General features: G+C 35.7%; 4 protein-coding genes across 5 annotated transcripts; 3 read left to right on the top strand and 1 right to left on the bottom strand.

Moving 5' to 3' along the window:
• Positions 1-2,295: 2,295 nt before the first annotated feature.
• On the bottom strand, positions 2,296-7,074 carry LOC102622198 (uncharacterized). Of its 2 annotated transcripts, none has more exons than XM_006488367.4 (3): positions 6,730-7,074; positions 3,009-5,552; positions 2,296-2,903 (listed from the first exon to the last, which is right to left on the bottom strand). In XM_006488367.4, the coding sequence occupies exons 2-3, from the start codon at positions 5,412-5,414 to the stop codon at positions 2,607-2,609; spliced, it is 2,703 nt and encodes a 900-aa protein (XP_006488430.1). In that variant the 5' UTR covers positions 5,415-5,552; positions 6,730-7,074; the 3' UTR covers positions 2,296-2,606. The 2 variants fall into 2 exon arrangements, with proteins under 2 accessions (XP_006488430.1, XP_006488431.1); XM_006488368.4 differs by lacking the exon at positions 6,730-7,074 and adding an exon at positions 6,009-6,705.
• A 6,921-nt stretch (positions 7,075-13,995) lies between these two features.
• LOC102620498 (cytochrome P450 82A4-like) lies at positions 13,996-14,932 on the top strand. Its single transcript, XM_025102402.1, has 3 exons — positions 13,996-14,220; positions 14,286-14,451; positions 14,610-14,932. Exons 1-3 carry the CDS (start codon positions 13,996-13,998, stop codon positions 14,930-14,932), a joined length of 714 nt encoding a protein of 237 aa, XP_024958170.1.
• A 2,189-nt stretch (positions 14,933-17,121) lies between these two features.
• On the top strand, positions 17,122-19,236 carry LOC102621907 (UDP-glucose iridoid glucosyltransferase-like). The gene is made up of 2 exons (XM_006488366.4): positions 17,122-18,000; positions 18,093-19,236. Exons 1-2 carry the CDS (start codon positions 17,529-17,531, stop codon positions 18,965-18,967), a joined length of 1,347 nt encoding a protein of 448 aa, XP_006488429.1. The 5' UTR covers positions 17,122-17,528; the 3' UTR covers positions 18,968-19,236.
• Positions 19,237-19,598: 362 nt separating this feature from the next.
• On the top strand, positions 19,599-20,262 carry LOC102621606 (18.1 kDa class I heat shock protein). Its single transcript, XM_006488365.4, has one exon. The coding sequence runs from the start codon at positions 19,687-19,689 to the stop codon at positions 20,137-20,139; it is 453 nt and encodes a 150-aa protein (XP_006488428.1). The 5' UTR covers positions 19,599-19,686; the 3' UTR covers positions 20,140-20,262.
• The last annotated feature ends 1,050 nt before the right edge of the window (positions 20,263-21,312 follow it).

Genomic DNA, 21,312 nt, shown 5'->3' with positions numbered 1-21,312 from the left:
GTAGTTCAATGGTAAGAGTGCTATTTAATGGTTTTAAAACCTTGGTTCAAATCCCATTAGCCACATTATTTTATTTTTTAAAATATTTTGTAGAAACTACTTCGAAACAATGATATTTTCACGCATTTAAAAAAATAATTTATTACTATTATTATTTAGAATTTTAAAAAAAAGTAATAAAATTTGAATTTATAAGACTTAAAATGTATTCAAGTGAACATTAAAAAAAATCTAAGTTAAATAATTTTTTTTAAACTAAGTCCCCCCTCATTTTAGTTTCTGAGTCCGCCATTGAGATATTAATTCAGTGGACTGACATATAAACCCTCTATATTTTGTGATAAGCCTGAGAGTTAAATCGACTTTTCCAATGGTCCATTCTAAAATTACGGTGACGACTACCCACATTACTGTTCTTGTACCTAACAAAACTTGCAAAAGTTTTTAATTATTAAATAAAAATTAAGTGTCTAATAAATTTAAATTTAAACAGTAATTTTTATAAAATAATAAAAATTAATAGTGTCTATGCACTTCCCTATCAACACTAATCAACACCGTTGCATGTCACTTCTTCGTGAATATCCTACGTCAACTTTATTTATGAGGTTTAATGCAATCATGTCACATGTGCATGTGTACCCATTAAAATATTTACCCTCACATTATTAATCGACCATATCAACTTTATTCATTTCGTGTATGTAGGTCTACTTTCCGATATGGATGCTGTCGCGTGGCACTGTTCGTTAATCAAACACATTAACTTTGTTCGCAAGGTACATGTGCTCAAGGGCGAAGCTATTCATAGACAAGGATGGGCTATACAGCCAGCCAAATTTTGATCAATTTTTTTTTTTTTTAAAAAAAAGAGTTTTTCCTTTTTTTTTAACGTATAATTATAATGTTATAATTTTATAAAATTATCATGTGGTATTTATGAAGGGTGGGACTATTCGAATATATTAATTTCATCTTTTACACCATTTTTTTTGTTAAGAATTTTATTATTAAAATAATTTTTGAAAAAATTATTTAATTAACCATTTGTTCTTTTTTTCACTCTCAATTTTTTTGTATATTTTATTTTAACCGCAAATAATATTCTTTATTGTAGACTACCATAAACCAATTAGAGAAGCAAAACTCATAATTCAAAGATAAACATCAACAAATTTTTACTAGCTATAAAAGTTAATGAATATTAATAAATTAATATTTAACAAAAACAAAAGCTAGTGTATGTCAAAAGAAAAAAAATTCTTATATATAGAAAGGAAGAATTACTAAAAATTAAGGGAAAAAATGATCCTAAAAGAAAGTGAAATTAAGAGTTTAGTTTACAAAATGTGAGAATAGAGACAAATTATGCAATCGTGAGTATAAAGAGAAAGAGATTAGTAAATGGTTTTTGAGATTTTTATCACTTAATTTGTTTTAAAAACTAGACACTCTCGTTTTTCCCAACTTTTTCTTCCTTCCTCTATATTGTTTTAGAAATCTTTTTCTATCTCAAATAAACTTGTGACTCAATTACCTTTTAATTTTGAAAGTTATGATCTATTTGTGATTCTCTAAGGGTATTGTACCGTACCCTTAGTTTGAATATCATCAGATAATCAAAATTATTAAGATTTAATAAAGTAGAACCATCTAATGGTATGGAGTTGTGGGGTATGGTACCTATAGAGTACTGTAGTCACAACTTTGAATTGATAATTTTTCTTGTTTAATTAACTTAGTTCACAGGGTATTTTTCAAGTTCAAAAAGGGTTAATTAAATATTGTGGTTTGATTTAATACTTTACTTTTAGATTTCTTTTTTTGTCACTTCAAAAATATTAATCTAGCCTAGCCTGAAAAAGATTTCCAACTTCTATCTCTACTTATGCTCTTAAGTCATAAAAAAACATTATCATGCATTACTCTCTGGTTAATTCGAAACATCAACTTCGCTCACGAAGTGATCTATAATCATGTCACGTTATAGGTGCACCCAAAAGTAATGGCACTGCCACATGGGTATTGTTATGTAAATCCACTGCCTCGAACCTCATTCACGATGCGCTATATCATCCGGTCGTGTCCAGAAAAGTGCACCCATAAGATAATGACATTGGCCGCAGCACTTGGTTAATCCACGCATCAACTTCATTCGCAAGTTACTATATATTATCATACTACGTGTGTAGGTTGTGGATCTGACAGATACCTTTACCAGATAACACTTTTTGTTTTATTTTATTGTTGGGAATATTTCATCCATAAATTCAAGCTCCATTTAAGTTCACGGTATCACTAAAATCAAAATACCACTTACTAATACATTATGCACACTTGCATTCGTGACTAAGTTTATTTCAGCACAAAGTTCGTATTGCTCCTACTGGCAAAACTAAGTACAAAATATGAGCATCTCAAACATTCTTGGATCCATTCCCAATAATATAACGGGCTTGTGGATCTGACAGAAAATTTCCCTTCAACTTCACGGATGACTCTGCCTTCTAAAAGCAGATTCCATGCACTGCCTGCTCAGCAAACTGGAGACTGAATGTATGTATCTGTACCTGGACTTTAATTAAATGAACACTTTGCATGTAAAACTAGACTCGTCCAACCGGAGAAAGTGGAGGATATGAAACATATCTTGCAGGAACTTCTCCTTCAGTTTGATCTGGAGCTCTTTTTCCATCATTTGGTACTAATACAGTCTCCGTAGATGCTTTTTCTTCGAAGAGGTTACTAGACTCGGAAAATTCACATGCTTTTCTACTATCTAAAACAGCTATACAAATGGAAAATGCTTGTAAAAGGGAAAGCGATGGATTGAATTCGACAGCATATATACCATCCTTAAATGGGGCTAAGCTGAAAAGAGGCCCGTTATCTTCTAATCCTCCCTGATGATATGCATTTAAAGAAAAAGGCTATGTCAATCAACAGTTACCTTTATAATTCGCGAACAATTAGTTTGGTCCACGATTTAAAAGAACTAAATAAAATACCTGATAGAATAGTGCAAAGTGGTTTGGTGTGGAACAAGCGTTGGATGAGCCTGCCTTCCCAATGAGTTGATTCCAGTTGGCAAGAATCCTAAGTTTGCAACCCAAATCCCAACCTCCACAGTCACATGAACCGCCTGATCTCCAACGTTGGATCAGTGATGAAGGCTCTCCTTTATGTGGTACAGCATGAACGCCACTTGGTAGTATAACTGTAGCACCAATGTCTTGACTAATTATGGAAGGGCAATTCTGTATTTTTGTTCCACAATTAGAATCAGATGTCACCTCCGGCAAGTTATCTTTCAACCCTTCTTCTGGATGATCTTCCTGCATATCACTACTCCTACTGATTCTCATGGGGATCTTGACAATAATAGCTGCAAGCTCATTGTTTGGCTGCAAATCTGATGTTTGCCAATCTGCCGATCTAAGTTCCACAGAGGATAGAACAAACTCTCTCATGCTAAAGTGATCCACATGGTTCTCTTTTATCAAATTAGAAGAACAAGAACCACGAGCTTTCATTTGGGCAACAACAGTGGGGATGTAGTCGTGAATTTGGCCTTTGCCTCTGTGATTTAGCCACCGCCCATTCTTCTTTTTCACTTCCTGAATGGTGAAGAATGTATAAAGACAACTGTAGTCCTCCTTCCTAGAAGTACTAATCTTCTTCAATGTAGCTGCAAGAATGTCACTTTCATTGTCAACAGCAAATGTGAACAAAGGCTGGCCGTTCTTGACAGCAACACGCAAAAGAGCTTGGGCTGCTTCTGATCCATGTTTCTTCTCCTGAAGTGAATCATTGACATTGATTGTCGTGCAACTGGTCAAATTTAATTTCACTTTCCCTGATTGTGCTGCTACATTCAAAGAACATGGTCCGCCATCAGATGAATTGGAGGTCTTATCTTTTGATATTGAGTCTTTTGGCAAAGGATCTGAATTACTACGACCATTTGTTGGTCTCGACTTCAGTATTTGATCCAGCAACCTTCTTAAAGGGCTTGACCTGGCTTGGCTTGAGGCATTTCCTTTATCACTACTTGAAGTATCAAGGCCGGAAGAAGCCACGGCATTTTCTGAACCAGATTGACAAGAAACATATGCTGTGTTCAACTGTGGCAAAGCAGAAGCTCCCTTGGAACCAGAACTTTTGCCCATCTTACACATACTAAAGCTCAATCGGCGGAAAGGAGATGTGCTTCTCACTTTTTCGGTTTCTTCTTTACCCACATTCAGATCCAACCCCATGAGAGGCTCATTGGCAGTGAACTTGTTGATTGTTGTGGTTGATTTTTTGTCTTCCAGATTTCCGCCTCCAGTTGGACAACTACCTATTTTTGCAGAACGTGGAACTGACTGAGATCTTTTTGATGAGCTGTCAATCTTTGCATCTATTAAGCAGGTTTGCTTCATCTGCAGGAGCTTATTATTATCAACTTCACAAGGCTCTGTGTCCTTAGATTTCTCTGAGAAGCTCCTTCGCCTAGTTTCTGCTTGTCGCTGGCCTGATGTCATTGTTAAATCAGGAAGATTGGGTGTTCTGGAAACATTGCTTTGGGGAATATCTGACGGCAAGTGAAGAACAACAGTTTCTTGTTTTCCAGGAACAAATTGGTCAGCAACAACTGGGTTTTCTTCTTGCCACTTTTCTGCTCTCTTCGCACATTGACCATCTTGAGTCTTCAATTTCACCTTTGTAGTGGATCCAACCTCATATTTCACCCGATTTGGCAGAGCTCCAAAAGGCTTTTCCGTTCTGATGAACTTACCATCATTATTGAAGGTGTTACTCTGGCCATCTCTGAGATCTTGAAACTTTTGCACATTTTGTCCCACGGATTTGATAGATTGAGGGAAAGCATCTACGGGAGACGATGTCAGATGAAATTGCAGCGAAGGACGACGAATCCTTTGATGAGAAGGAGAGGAAATGTATCCTCTGCCAGACTGAGAAGCCGATGCATCTTCAGAGAAAGACGAGGATAAATTGCTACTGGAAAGTGAAGACCTGCCACCACAGTATGGCATGTATTTGTGGCTACACTGCCATTTTTCTAGACGCCCCCAGTCAAGAACACCAACATTCAAAACTTTCTCCTGCAGGGTTTTCCCCTTCTCCAGATAATTTGGTACCTTTGACATGTACTTCACAAGCTCATCTTCCTTCTTTCCCTTTCTACCAATTCGTTGCTTTTGGTGATTTGCTGAATTCTTAGGTGATACATCATTTGTATTTCTTGTAATTTCATGATGGAGATCAGAACATGACAAATTAGGCTTTTCTTGCTTGAACCTGTCCTGGAGATCTACCGTCTGACCTGCCAGGGGAAATGCAGTCTTTGCAGAAGTTCCATATGATTTTTCATCCTTCGAATGCCTTTTGAGCTCCGGATGGTATTCCATAGACTAGATAGGCTCTGAGTCCAGCTGTGGCTTAGATAGTACGCAAATTGATATTACAGCAATTTACACATCCTGTTTTTCTGCAAAAGCTTGCACTGCAGCAGCTTGGGTGTTTCTTGTCCAGCAATGTAATCCACACTGCACGTACAAGAAAAGGAAAAAAAAATGAAAAACAACAACATAAAAAAATTGAATGTATTGTCAACTAATTACATAGAAAAATGCCAACAAAACCAGATGTTATGTTAACATACAGAGACCAGATATAAGTTAATGCCCTAAACAAGCAGTAATTCTCTTGATGAATGGACAGGTGTCCCACTAGATTGATTTTTGGAGAATAAGATCAGCCAATTCTCCTAACTACCAGAATATCTGGTGGTACAAATTGCACATCTGTAAGATATTCAGAGCAGCTAACGATCGATTCTTCTCTTCTCCGGTTCAATTCAATTTACAAATCCCAGCAATCTGTATCTCTTAGTCAAGACTATGTTGAGAATCTAACAATAGTTATGGTCCCTCAACACTCCATATACAGACTAGGAAATTAATCATGCAAATCAAATGGCCGTAAATCTTTCATCAGCTTACCTTTTGTCTTCTTCAATTTCGTAACCTGACAAAGCTACAAACCGTAATTGACAAAGCTTTAACACTCTCAAAAACAACTGAGGACTCCACATCAACTAAAATTTATTTCAACTCTGAGCGGCATAAAATTGAAACTGGAAGCAAGAAGAAGAATATTGAAGCGTAACTTGACAAGAAGGAACCCAGAAATTGAAAATTTTTGAGTGGTCCATGTTAGCAGCACAGCAATAACATTGAAAATCTTGAGATAAGATAATCTGACCAGTCTTAATCGAAGCCAAAGGACAAACAACGCCAGCTATCAGAGGACCAGAGCGCACTTATTTTCAAAATTCAAAACTCTGAGACTTCGCTTGGTTTGCATTTTAACAGAAAAACAAAAGATGGAGAAAAAATAGATAAAGAAAATAGCTCCATACAGTAAGCAGTTTCCCTTTTTGTTCATCACAAACACATGAACATATAAACCGCAAACCAAAAGAGCAAAAAAAAAAAAAAACACTTTTTTCTTTTCACATAACCAAACAGTGTCTTGTTATCTTGAATTAAGCAAGCTGATAACATCAAAGCAGTCGATCAAAATACCTCGGAAACTAATAATAGCAAAACAAGCATTACGTGAATGAAAGTTTCAAACAGTAAAATTCTCAGCAAGCAAATTTGTCTCGGAAAATTCTCACCAAAAATTCAACGTCAATAAGAAGAAAAGAAAAACACATACGGGAAGCACGTATAGGAAATTCAGAGCGAAGGAATGCCGTTGACAGTATCTCCGCCGTCACTCAGCCGGGGGAACACGTGTCGGTGCAGCATTGATCTGTGAAACTAAGAAATAACAGACAGATATCAGGAATAACGCGAAGCGTTTCTTTCAGTTGGCAGAAGAGAGAAACAACGGCCTCGTAAATGTAACGCCTTCTTTGCCTTTGCCTTTCTGATTTTCTTTTCCTTGTGGGAACTACGAAAGCCAAACAGCAGGTTTTATATTTATTCTTTTACTTTTCAGAGACAGAGAGAGAGAGAGTGTGTTTGCTGGCAGCAACTCGCTTGTTTTGTTTTGTTCTGTTCTGTTTCGTCTTCTGGTTTTACAGTGTCTACTGAGTCAAACTCAGAGCAGTGGCGTGGTGTTGATGTTGAGAGAGAGTGCGAGAGGGGGAGTGAACTGATCGTTGTCATCCGACGGCTGATATAAAATCATAATAATCAGGTAGTCAAATCATGAAGAAGCGGTATGTTCCTGGGCCCCGCTTTTAATTACCTTATTTTACTGTAATCTTATTTTTCGTCAATAATACAAAGATCCCTAAATTAATATATTATCATGGGTTAGGATAGACTTACAATTATTTTCACAACCCCCTGCTTCTGTTTTATGTTCATGGGGCCTAACAAAAAATAAATTTTTGGTGTGAGAGGATTGAGAAAAAAAAAAAAAATTATATATAGTGAAATTTCTGAGTTTTTTTTTAAAGCTTTCTTTGGTTTGTACTTTTCACTTAAACTCTTAGATGAATTTTTTTTTTTTGCGAAGAATATCCATTCTATTGATACTGTAATTTTTTTTTGAAGTAGCTAGAAAATTTTATAGTTATTTAAAGTAATTGTTGCACGCGTATAATTGTAAATAAGAACAATTGCACTAACACCTATCATAATAATAAACCCATGAAGAGTTATTAGAATATTTGTATATATGATTATTTCCATAAAAATTGTGTTTTTGAGCCTTTATAAACACCTCTCTCTTAAATGTGAGTAAATTTTATAAAATTTAAGTGTAAATATAACTCAAAATAGACTCATACATCTAAAAAGTATATAATAATGCTCATATAAGTCTAATATTCGACATGTTTTGTACGAGTAGCAAATGTTATTAATTGAAAAAGAAAAAAAAAAGGTAGGAACTCTAATGACAAGATAATTACATGCTATATTCCTATTTGTATTTTTTTCAGAATTTAAGGGCTAATATGTTATTATTTCATTCCGAACTTTTCAATTTTAGTTGCTTTGTTCGTAGCGTCGTTGCTTATTACCAATAGGGAAAGTTATTATCTAAGGTAGGGCCCATTTTGATAGATCTGTATTGTTGGGTCCATTCAATTTATTGTACAGTGAAGATGGATGGAGTTCACAATCCTGAGGTGATGATATCATTAGAACTTGTCGTTTTCCTCGTCCATCCATGGCTGTGACTCCAAACTTTTTTAATTTGAATTTTAGCTATTTAGTCTATGATTCTCTGACAGGTGGCGTGGCTGACGTGTCCTTGAGTGAACCAATGGAAACCGAATACGAGAAATAACCTAAATTTAGTTAATTGTGAATTTTAAGGTACTAATGAGATTTTACGGACAACCCTCGTAGAAGACCCCTTCTGGGTTACATGAAAAACTTCATTATTAATTAATTCCAAAAACAATTATCCTAAAATTTATTTCAAATGGATATTAGATTCAATTTTAAAAATCAACAGTTACATATATATAATTTTTTAAAATAATCGTTTAGACTACTTTCTATTTTAAATTAACAAAATTTATCATTAAAAATTGTTCTTTTATGTCTATTTTTTTTTTAATTTTAACCACGAAATATCTTAAAAAATACCATAATTATAAGAGACATATTTAAATTCGTACCATAATTTTATTTTTTAAGTTACAAAAAATGAATAGTCAATTTTAAAAAAGGTAAGGCCCATTAACTCTCCAGTAGAGTTTAAACCCACAAGTCGGAGTACCTTTTTATGTTCAATCAAATGCCATAAAAAAATTAAAGAACAGCAATAAAGATCCTTTTAGGCCGCGCCTGAGATCAAAAGAATCATCATACTTTATTTGAGACCCAAAAGAGAAAGTGAAAGAGATGAGAGATCAAAAAGGATAAAGGGGGAGGATATTTGTTTACGGGAGCATTGAATTATTAAAAAGGGGTTAACTTTTAACATGAAAGTGATGATGACTTTGGAGATCCAAGAGCACTGTAATGATTCTATTTCTATGCTCCAAATAATTAATTACTTGTCGCAGCGATGCATTGATAACCCAATCAGAATTGAATGAATATAAATTGGTGATACGGTGGTGGCATGAGCTCCGACTTGTCGTTTTGCTAGGCTAGGGATAATAATTTGTCTTTGATTCAGTGATGAAACCAGTTTGCTCAAAAGACTTTTCAGGTGCCATAATGTATATAAGCCGCGTCTCGCTCTTTTGGTTTCAGACTTTTCAGTACGTGTTTCAAGTTACAAGGTTCAATCGCAACATGTTATTTAAAGTGTGCGCGCATGTGAACTTTGACTCACCAGTAAAAGAAAATTTTTACGCTAAAATCAAATGAAGCCTTACCACAATAGACTTCAAAGTCTTATTGTTTGTTGAATCTAATCTTGCTTTCTTTGGCGTGCTCGTGTCGTGTGTTTGCTTCGCCCATTTATCAATAATCTTCTTATAAGGCTCCTCAAAAGATATTTTAGTAGTTTATCCGACGAATGATTGGCAGTAAGAAATCCTAATCCCATAATAATGTGATTGAAAAATGTTTCCCCAAAAAAACAAAAACAAAAAATCTATACATATTGCTAATGAACTCCAGCTTGCAATTTCATGTGCTATGCATTATAATTGGCAAATTGACCTAATAAGGTAATACAACCTTTTAACTTTTCATACCTATGGGTCTTTGGTCTAGTGGGAGAATCCTTACACTTACAATGTTGAGTGCAAGGGGGTTCGAGCCTCCATAAAAGTATTTATAAGGGTTATTTACAATCCTCCCTCAATTATCAAATAATTGAGTGGAGCTAGTCTATCCATCACGAAATGTGAGTGAAGTAGATAGTTTTCGAATATTTGAGAGGGTTTAAAGAATCTGGGCAGCGCTTCAGAGGAATATACGTCACGAAAAAAGTCTCAATTATAGAATATGTTTGTAAATATTAATTGTAATACCTAAAGTCTTGTATAACAGTACTAAAAAAAAAAACTTTTTTGACTTTTTATGAGATATGAAACCACTTAGTCACACATCTTATCATCTTCATGGAGTAAAATAAGAAAGTTTTGCAGGTGGTAGATGCATGATGTGATTAAATAACTGGGATGCTTGTGGTGGCCACTTGCTTGTCTAATTGTCTTGGTCAATTAGAGCATAATCTCGATAATTATAATATGCGACAAATTCATTGCCTTTTTTATACCTACATTTGCCTGATATTAGGCTCTTCTCCTTGGAATTACATGCAGATTGCTCACGTATGAATGATTCTTTTCTTTATTATTCAATTTTTGCACAACCGGCTAGTTCATGGGTCGTTTTCAATTTCTGTATTAAATTGACTAGTTCACTTCGCTTGAGCATGTTACTATGTTAAACTTTTTTCGAATTTGAATAAATTATCATTTGTTTCAAGTTAACAAAATTTTTTTTTTTTAATGAAATTTGAGTAGAATAAACATATCTCGAATATTGAAGAGAGTTAAAATTTAAATAATATTTTAGAAAATCAATGTATATGAAAGAGTCCCAATTACATAATTTAATTATAAATATTAATTATAATATCTAATTTAATATTAGTAATAATCATATATATGAATACTGAAAAAATATCATACTATAAAATAAGATATTTCAATTTTTTTTTTTTGATACAAAGATATTTCAATTTTAATCGCAATAATTATACACTTTTTTTGAATTGGTTCTGGGTCGCATCTTGCGGGCTTTTTTCGTTGAAGCATTATAAGGAGCTGTCAATTGATATTGGTGGTGTCGCGGATCATTAATTGTGCTTTGAAAAGGGACTAAAAGTCTAAAAGAATTGAAAGACAGAAATTGACAAGAACGATTGGGATGGGCAACCACGATTTTTATGTGGATGAGCACATGATCAAAGATCCTAACATGAATTTGTTTATTAGTGTGTGTACTTTTATATCTATGTATATATGTATGTATGTATGTATATGTGTGTGTATATATTCACGCCGAAGTATTTTCTCTAAAACAACATATCATTAGAAAAATAAATATAACCAAATTTTAATACGCACTATAGTTTGTTAAACGTTTCTCAAGTTATGATATTCGGACATTTTAAATTACTAATTTTTTATTTTATGTAAAACAAAAGTGTCTATTTGTAAAACACTAGTGTATAATTAAAAAATAAATTCACATTTTTAAATGTATGTCGATATTAATATATGATATACATGTCTTTTTGATATTGCATGACGAATTTATTAATATTTACAATATAAAATCTAACAAGAGTTTATTAATATTTACAATATAAAATCGAACAAAACTTTTTAGATATCGTTTTTTAAAAAAGTGTAGCTCATTTATTATCAAGTTCAAAATAAAGTGATTTTTTTTTTGTTTATTTCAAAGATATTATGATAGAGACGAGAGGACTCATCCACTAATTTTACTTCATATTATTATTATTTTAATACTAATATATAAAACTATCAATATTATTAGTACTTGGATTTTTTTTAAGGAGTGAAACTAACTTTCATAAAATATTTTTATAAAGGATCGAACTAGACTAAAAATCTATTGTAATTGTATTTCATATTATTACTTAAATTCAAGTGATCACAAAGGCAAAATATATTTACAACCAATTGATTTATACCCAAAGGATAAAAAATGAATCAAATCTATTTTTAAATATTTAAAAGAAAATTAACCCTTATAATACACACGAAAAGTCCAATTTCTAACCACAAGATTGATAATTGATATAGTAAGTAATTTATTCGGACCATTGAGTGATTCCCAATGCAGTAACAAAATACCTCGCAATTGGCAACAACTAGATAAATAGTAAAATACGCCTGGATAGAAACAATAATATAAAGAAAAACAGATAGTCTATATACTGGCAGCCATTTCCAATGAAAGACATTATCTCGAGTATTGAAAAGTCGTAGGCTTCATGAACATTTAAATAGTGTGACTATATAAATTATTATTATTTTTATTTTTATCGAGATGATCATGTGGAAGCCATCATATTCCATTGGATATGAAAATGAAGATAATCACCGACTTAGCCCCATATGTCTTGATTTTCGGGACAGCCAAATCTTCAGCCCACCACCATAAAAAGTTTTGCGAATTGTGGGTATTTGTTTCGGAAATGGGCACAGTAATTAAATTAGTACAATATGGACACTTGTACGGCTTTGGTACTAATTAATCTTTTTTTACGCTTGCTTGCTCACTTTCAAATTATTCGTTTTCGCATGTACTGTGAGTATCTGCTCTTACCTAGAGCCGGCAAAATTTAACACAATTCGATTATCTAACACGAATACGACACCAATAAATAAGTATGAGTCGTCGAATTTAACACGATTATTAAATGGGTCGAGTCCGGGTCAACACGATTTTTTTCTGTATCTGGTTAGGGTTAAAATTCTTGACCTATTTATCCGATTAATGACCCGATTATATTTTCTATTTTAAAATAATTTACAGATTCTTGTCATCAAAACTCAAATATTAGGATGATTTTTTTATTCTTTAAAAGGATGAATATAGACACAATATTTTATTTATAAAATTTTAAATACATTTAGAACTTTAATAGTGTAAATGTATAAAATATTGGTAGACATGTATATTTTATAATATTGATATATAATATTATTTACATATATATAATTAAAACCTCAATAGTGTGTGTAATATTTTAGTAGATATGTATATTTTATAATATTGATAAATTATGTATGTATGTATAGATGTATGTATGTATGTGCATACATATGTATGACAAACTGTAAATATTTGATGTAACTTTTGTTTAATATATAGATATTAAGCGGGTTATTGGGTAACTCGATTATTTTTCCGTGTCGGGTTTGGGTCTCAATATTTTGACACGATTATTAAATGGATCGGGTTTGGATCGACCTAAATTTGACACGACACGAACACGACCCAGTGACCCATTTTGCCAGCTCTACTCTTACCTATTATTATTTTTTTGTGCTATTTCTCTTTCTAAAACTTTTTCCTCAGTCTGGAAAATACGGCATCGTTTCCTTTGCCCCCGCCCCCGGGTCATCTCGCGAATTCTGTTGCCCAAAATGGGTCTGTCTTGCCCCAGTCCATTGGGTGCTCAATTGGGCTTCGACTGGAGCAATATTCACAATCATAATGGGCATGAATCAAGGTTCCGTAGTGGGTAATTCAGAAACTGCTAGACAGTGTTTGACAAAGCCTTTTAGGTTACGATTGCTTGCTCTTTGGCTACAGTGAGTCCATACGGCAGGCAACTACTGGCGTCGGTTAGGTCAGCTGGCCACAATTCAGCTGCTACATATGAACTATGAAGCCAACGCCTTGAGAAGCTCAAGCACGTGATGCTGACCTTGCTCGATGACAAGTCTGAGCGGTTGCCCCATTTGCTGACACTACATTATAAAAGCAAAAAGCCTGGTATATGCTTGCTCATGAAATATAAATGCATATGCGCATGCTGTCAACTAATTAACATTTTTAATTAATTGTTACATTATATGATTAGTATGCATGTCGCGGAGCTATTTTAATTCACATATAATTAAGATTAATTAGTATTGCTTTTAATTTAATTCGTGCGCAGACTCTAATCTTATCTGCTGCAGACTCTCCATCATCAACATTGACACGGGCAATTTCTTTATTTCTCAACATTGACATGACAATCCCAGTGGTACAAAATAGATAACCACTTGCAAAATATTTCCCATTTCTATTCTCAGGTGATCTCGTTACTCAGAGCTACAATCGATTGAGAGCATAGGGTTTGATTGGAGATGAAGCATTGGATTGAGAGCATAGTAATTGACATCGTCATGAGAATAATTGCAGGAAAACGGTACACTTCATAATAGAGCAGTGATTTTCAAGAGCAAGCAACCAACTTTTTTGCCTTCCTTGGTAAGTCGGTGGCGTCTGATGTTTTACCGTTTTTTAGATGGATGGATATTGGCGGGAACGAAACGAGAGATTAATGAGGAAGACAGCTAAAGAATTTGACATCGTCTTGCAAGAATGGTTGGATGAGCATACGATGAAACGAGTTTCTGGCCAAGTCAAGGGAGATGAAGATTTCATGTACGTGATGTTGTCCTTGCTTGATGATAATGCAAAGCTACTTCCTGATCGCGACTCGGACAGTGTGATTAAAGCTATGTGCCTGGTATGCTCATGAAAATGCTTGCGCACGATTTATATTATTGTTGTCAGTATGTGTTAGTGTTACAGAGATATTTTACACAAACGCTTACTGCTTTCGCAGGCTCTAATTTTAGCTGCCGCAGAACAGCGACATGGGCCATTGCTTTGCTTCTCAACAATCGCGATGTTCCAAACAAGTCACGGAATGAACCAGACATTCAAGTTGGTACAAATAAGCAAGTGAATGAATCAGGTGTGAAAAATTTAGTTTATTTGTAGGTCATTCTCAAGGAAACAATGCGTTTATACCCTGCTGCACCACTTTTACTACCTCATGAGGCTATAGAAGAATGCACCGTTAGTGGTTACCATGTCCCTTCAGGCACAGAACTGTTTGTTAATGCTTGGAAGATTCATCTCGATCCCGTGTTTGGGAGGAGCTCTGTAAACTTCAGCCTGAAAGATTTCTTACAACGCACAACGATGTTGATGTAAGGGGACAGAATTTTGAATTGATACCATTCGGTAGTGGCAGAAGAATATGTTCTGGAATTTCATTCACCCTTCAAGTTATGCAACTAATCCTTGCTTCATTACTACATGGATTTGATTTTGAAACCCCGTCAAATGAACCAGTTGTCATGGAAGAGGCAAAGTTCTTCACCTACGCTAAAGCTGCTCCCCTTGAAGTGCTTCTTACTCCACGCCTTTCCGCCTCTTTATACGATTATTAAATTGGCTTTTGTAATAGTAAATGTAACTTGTTATTTCAACAAGGAGTGAAGCTAAATCTATGTTTCCTAGGAAGGGAAAAAAATTAAAATATATATATATATATATATATATATATATATATTTTTAGGAAATTACCTCTAATGGATTAGTGTTCTGGTACCAAAATTAGGCTAAATGCCATGGTCCTTAAGGCCCAAGGCTGTTAAATGTGTTTCATATGCCTCCAGCCAATACTAGTGGCCCAACTTGCAATGTTTCAAAAGAGTGCTGCTAGGCATCCAGAAAGGCGAGAGAAGCATGAGAGAAACGGCAACACATTTCGCTCCCACAATCTCTCGTCTTTTTTTAATTTTAAAAATTAAAATATTAATAAAAAAACAATAAAGAAAATAGAATCATTTATGTCATTCCATCTTTACAACTCTCTCTCACTAACTCCATCTAACAGACCTCTCTCTCATTATCTCGGTCGAGCAAGACCACTGACAATGACGACACGACTGCCGACGATGAGATGGTCATCGCCAAATAATCGGGCCGTGTATTTTACAATTTCTTGGTTTGTGACAACAATGGAAAACTCCTGAGAATTTTGAATTTGTAGTCGAGCAAAGGAAGAAGCAAGTTATCTTCAAAGCATTTTCCAGTAATAGCTGAAGAAATTTAATACTTCAAGCTGGCCCTTTGCTGTCACAACCAGATGCATTTGCACTGTCATTACAATTTATGGAAATTAAAGTAATTAATGGTTCTAATTAATAGCTTCCCAAAGAAACCAGTATGCCCTTGTGAGAACCAAAACGTTAATTTCTTGTAAGAGTTGCAGAAGGCTAGAGAATTTCATATCGTGAAAAAAGAGTGTGTGAGTGAGAGAGGGATCGTGAAATAGTGAGAGACAGTGAGAGAGAGAGAGAGCTGCTCGACAGAGATGGTGAGAGAGTTGCAAAAATGGAGTAAGGAGCATATAAGATTTTGTTTTCTTTATTTTTTTAATTAATATTTTAATTTTTTTAATTAAAAAAGGGCGAGAGATTTTGGGAGTGCTGCCGTTTCACTCGTGTTTTTCTCGTCCTTCTAGATACAAGCATTTTCCATTTCGAAATTATTCACAACACGCTATCCGGTCTATCACTATATGACCTCCATCATTTTGTAAAAAAAATTGGCCGCCTAGGCTAGAAAATTTCTAAATAATATCAAATATAATTGAGTTCGTGAAATTTCTTTCCTGCTTGCTTGATTTAGGCAGTCAACTATATAAAACAAACGTGAAAAATTATAAAGAGAAATATAAAAGAGGAAATGAGAAATATCCGGAGGGCACGATCTAATAACCTCATAAAAATAGAACATTAATGGTACGTGTTATTGTATTTATACAAGTAACGTTTCTTATACACATGCATGATGTATGTCAGATACATGGTAAATCTTATTACTTAATATTGAATTATATATTCAAAAATGAGTTTTATAATTCACTAAAGTATGTTTATGATTTGTATATTATCTGGAAAGCATTTGTAGATGTTGAAACTTGAAAGTACATCAAAGATTTTTTGGCAAATGGCGATAATTCTGGGACAAAAGAAAGACGTGTGTGTGTGTGTGTGTGTATCTTTAACGGGTAATTATCAATCAACTATTTTATGTTTGCCATAAAATATATATGATTGGCCGTGGAAGAAGAATGTATCCTGAAGTTTCATCTGGCCTTCAAGTTGTACAACTAATTCTTGCTTCATTACTTCATGGTTTTGATTTGCAACCCCATCAGATAAGCCAACTGACATGGGAGAGGCAAATGGCCATAACCTTTGTTAAAGCTACACCACTTGAAGTGCTTCTCACTCCATGCCTTTCTACCTCTTTATATGGTTAAATTGGATTTTGTAATTGTTTTCGTACCCAGCTCTAGATTTAGTGAGCAGTGATTTTTTGCTTATGCGTATCACACTCTGATTGTTTAGTGTTAACTGTTATCCAAAACTTTTGTTTATACAAATTATTTATCCTATAGGATTGAATTTTGGTGATATTTGATCATATTATAATTTGAAACTTCAGCACAATTTGTGCATCTGGTTTCTTGGTTGACTCGCTAGCAGGCAGGGAATTATATAAAAAACATTTGTTGAATTTTTATGCCCAAAAACTTGATTTCAAGATGCAGCCGAACAAGAGCACACAACTTCGTCTATGATATGCATAAAAAAAAAGATTTCTTAATCCTATCCCGAGTTCCTTCTGTTTTTATAAAATATCCAAATTGCAGCGTCTTTTCATACAACTTGGCGGTCCAAAGAGGGTGTATTGTCTTTATCTTCTTCCTTTTAAAATAGTATTAAAAGGATAAGAATTTAGGTCAAATTTTCCAATATCACACAAATTGGTAGCTATATCATCTGCATATACGCCATCATGTTCATGTCTATGTAATCAAAGAGGTGTTGATTGAATCACCTTGAGAAATTTCTTCAGTAAGTGGGGTTTGTGTATAATTATGAACTAGTTGATTGAGTCTAACTAATTTGCCAGTAGTTACGTTGTACGAAATCAATTTTGCTAATATGCGACGGCACCGGAAGTAGAAAGATGGAGAAACAAGGACATAGATGCCGCCAGGTGGTGCTAGTTCCAATTCCATTGCAAGGACATATAACTCCGATGCTTCAGCTTGGGACCATCCTTCACTCAAGGGGCTTCTCCATCACGGTTGCTCATGCCCAATTCAACTCTCCTCATGCTTCCAACCATCCTGATTTTACCTTCCTACCACTATCAGATGGCTCATCATCGACCCCAAAAGCCTCTGATGATTTCATAGATTTTATGTCCAATATTAACTTGAACTGCAGGGCTCCACTCCAGGAAGCACTGACTCGGATGATAGCAAAACAAGAAGACCTGCCCTGTGTCATTCATGATGGAATCATGCATTGTGCAGAAGCAGTAGCTAGACATCTGAAGCTACCAAGCATCATCTTATACACTCTTAACCCGACCAATTTGCTAACCTACTATGCGTATCCGCGACTTCTAGAGCAAGGTCATATCCCTTTCCCAGGTGGGTGGGTTAACATTGTTAGTGCTTCGTTTTCCAAAGATTTGACTACTGATTTTGATGTCCAATAGCCTAAACTCGCCTTTTTGATGCAGATTCCAAGTTGCTGGAGCTGGTGCCAGGGCTCGATCCCCTAAGGTTCAAGGATCTACCTGCTTCAAGCTTCGGAAATTTAAGCACCTTGCTGCCGTTTACAGCTATTTTACGAGATATTGGATCCTCTTCAGCCATCATTCTCAACACCAGTGAGTGCCTTGAGCAATCATCAATTGTAGAGTTTCAAGAACAATACCCAGTTCCAATCTTCTCAATCGGGCCTATGCATCTAGCTGCTCCGGCCTCCTCTTGTAGCTTACTGAAAGAAGACACAAGCTGCATCGAGTGGCTTGATAAGCAAACTCAGCACTCAGTTATATACGTCAGTTTCGGAAGCATAGCATTAACGGGTGAGAAAGAGCTAGCAGAAATGGCATGGGGGCTGGCCAACAGCAAGCAGCCTTTCTTGTGGGTGCTTAGGCCTGGTTCAGCTGATGGATTAGATCCCACTGATCTACTGCCTGATAGTTTCAAAGAAACTGTTGAGAAAAGAGGGTGCATAGTGAATTGGGCACCACAGAGGCAAGTGCTGGCACACAGTGCTGTGGGAGGGTTTTGGACTCACTGTGGTTGGAATTCGATTCTCGAAAGCATAAGTGAAGGAGTTCCAATGATTTGTAGATCAGCTTTCGGAGACCAGAAGGTGAACGCCAGGTACGTGTGCCGTGTGTGGAATGTTGGGTTTGAGTTCGAGAATGATTTGGAAAGAGGGGAGATTGAGAGGGTTATTACAAGATTGATGGTGGAAAAAGAAGGGGAGGAGATGAGGAAGAGGGCTCTGGATTTGAAAGTCAAGGTCGAACTTTGCAGTCGGAAAGGAGGATCTTCTTATAATTTATTGAATGAATTGGTAGATCATATCATGTCAGTTTAAGCCATCACGGATGGGGATTGATCACAACTGGTGGTTTCCTCTTGCTAATTATTCACACAAAGGAATGAGTGTGCAAAACCAGTATATATATTTATACATATAGTATATATGTTCTGTTTCTATAATTGTATTGTATCTTTGCATCAAATTATAGTTTTTCCAACGTTGCGGTGAATGGTGGGTGAGCCCCTTATAATGTCTCAAAACCATATCATGTTCTGTTCTATTTATTGAAAAAATTACATCATTTACAAGCGCGGTCGTGTTCATGTAGTTTCAAAATAAAGGCAGGCAGTGAAATTTTCAGTATCCCAACCAAGCAATTTTCAGGACGTTGACCCATTGCCGTCGGCACTTGCTACTAAGAGCCAACGTACGCCAAGGATCTAAGGCTAAGCAGCTATAAATTTTCGCATAATTCCTAAGAAAGCTCAAAGCTTCTGGCGATAAATCAAAAGGAGGATGCGGGTGTCAGTGCGTTTTCCTGAAGAATTAATAAACGTCAAGACAGTCATTATCTCATAAAGTAACTACATGGACCAACAGAAATATCCTATTATATTATCACATCTAGAACATTCTTCGTACTTAAACAAAAATCTGGAGAGTACTAGAATATTCTTGCCACCACTATAAAATTAAAATAACCAAACCATCAGGCATCAAGCAGTTGTATTTAGCGTACTCGTGGGTTGTCAGCTTCTAAATTCTGATCGAAAATGTCGATGATTCCAAGCTTCTTCGGAAAACGCCGCAGCAGTGTCTTCGATCCATTCTCTCTTGACGTCTGGGATTTCTCTTCCTCATCTCAGTTCCCGCAAGAGACCTCGGCTTTCGTCAACACCCGCGTCGACTGGAAGGAAACCCCGGAAGCCCACGTGTTCAAGGCCGATCTGCCGGGGGTGAAGAAAGAGGAAGTGAAGGTCGAGGTCGAGGATGACAGGGTGCTTCAGATAAGCGGGCAGAGGAAGATCGAGAAGGAAGACAGGAACGACACGTGGCATCGCGTGGAGCGCAGCAGTGGAGCGTTCTCGCGGAGGTTCAGGCTACCGGAGAATGTGGAGGTGGACCAGATTAAGGCCTCAATGGAGAATGGTGTGCTCACTGTTACCGTTCCTAAAGCGGAGGAGGCCAAGAAATCCAATGTCAGGGCTGTTCAAATTTCTGGCTGAATTCTCCTCCCTCCTGATAATGAGGCTTTATTTGTTAATAATGATGATGAGGTCGCCTTCTGGTTTTAGGGTTTAATGTGTGAATAAAATCTTATATTGCAAAGTAAAGTGTCTTTTTCTTAATATAGGAAACAAACTAACGTAACACTTGGCTTTAATAATATTAAACTGACTTCATAAGCTTTATCTACTCGTTCGGTAAATTATTAATAGCATCTTCTTTCTTGAAACGAACTCCAGCTCTTACTCTCGAATCTTCTACCGTCTGCGTCATCTCCTTGCCTCCATTTGCAATCCAACGATGAAAAAATCTGATGCTTTGACAGGAATTCTGATTCTGATATGGCTTCTTCCTTTCACCATCGACCTTCTAGTGGCTCTCTCAGTTTCTCCTCTTTCCAAATCATTCTCCTGCTCGAACTCAACCCTCCTTACCTCGCTCACATGCCTTCCATTCAAAAAGTACACGTATGCGTCATAGATGGAGGGGAGCTCTTCCCAGCAATCCGGCTTATTTATCATGGCGGTCAATGACTCCTGAAGTGGTAGTTTGCAGTTAATATTTGAGACTTGATATGAAAGCTATAAAATCCTTAGAGAAAAATATCAGAAATAGATGAACCATCCGACAAGGGCAAGTCAGGATGATCAGATGGATGAGGGAAATTAAATTTGGAGTGAGCCACCCTGATGGAGAAGCCTTCGGACCAAGTGAAACATAGGACTTATATGGCCTTGGAATGGACATGGAATCAGCACCACTCCCTGTTTTTGCTCTTCGACCCCCTTCCTGAAAAACAATGTTTCAACGGGAATGATATCTTTGAAAGTCTCAGTCACCGCTTACCTCCTTGAAAATCAAACATAACAATATAAGTATGAACACTTGTTGAAGTCAAGTCATTATACATATAAAATTATAATGAAAGCTGCAACAAGTCTACAAGTCTCTACGAAACAATGCAAATTAGTTATCTCTTAACTTATTTGACAAGGATGAACCATATATTTGAATATGGAGTGAACTGTCTTTCTCCTTTTCCAAGCCAATGAACCATATGTTACCTGTTTATTTGAGAAATTTTCCTTGCATCATCGCACTTTGCAACTCCTTGAGGTTAGTTTCTCGCAATAATAATTATGACGACTAAATGACATGTTTATTGATTCATA

Source organism: Citrus sinensis, chromosome 8 (genome assembly GCF_022201045.2).
Source record: "Citrus sinensis cultivar Valencia sweet orange chromosome 8, DVS_A1.0, whole genome shotgun sequence".
Lineage (NCBI taxonomy): Eukaryota > Viridiplantae > Streptophyta > Magnoliopsida > Sapindales > Rutaceae > Citrus > Citrus sinensis.
Note: the sequence above shows the minus strand (reverse complement) of the source record. Positions and strands in the feature narration are given on the sequence as shown.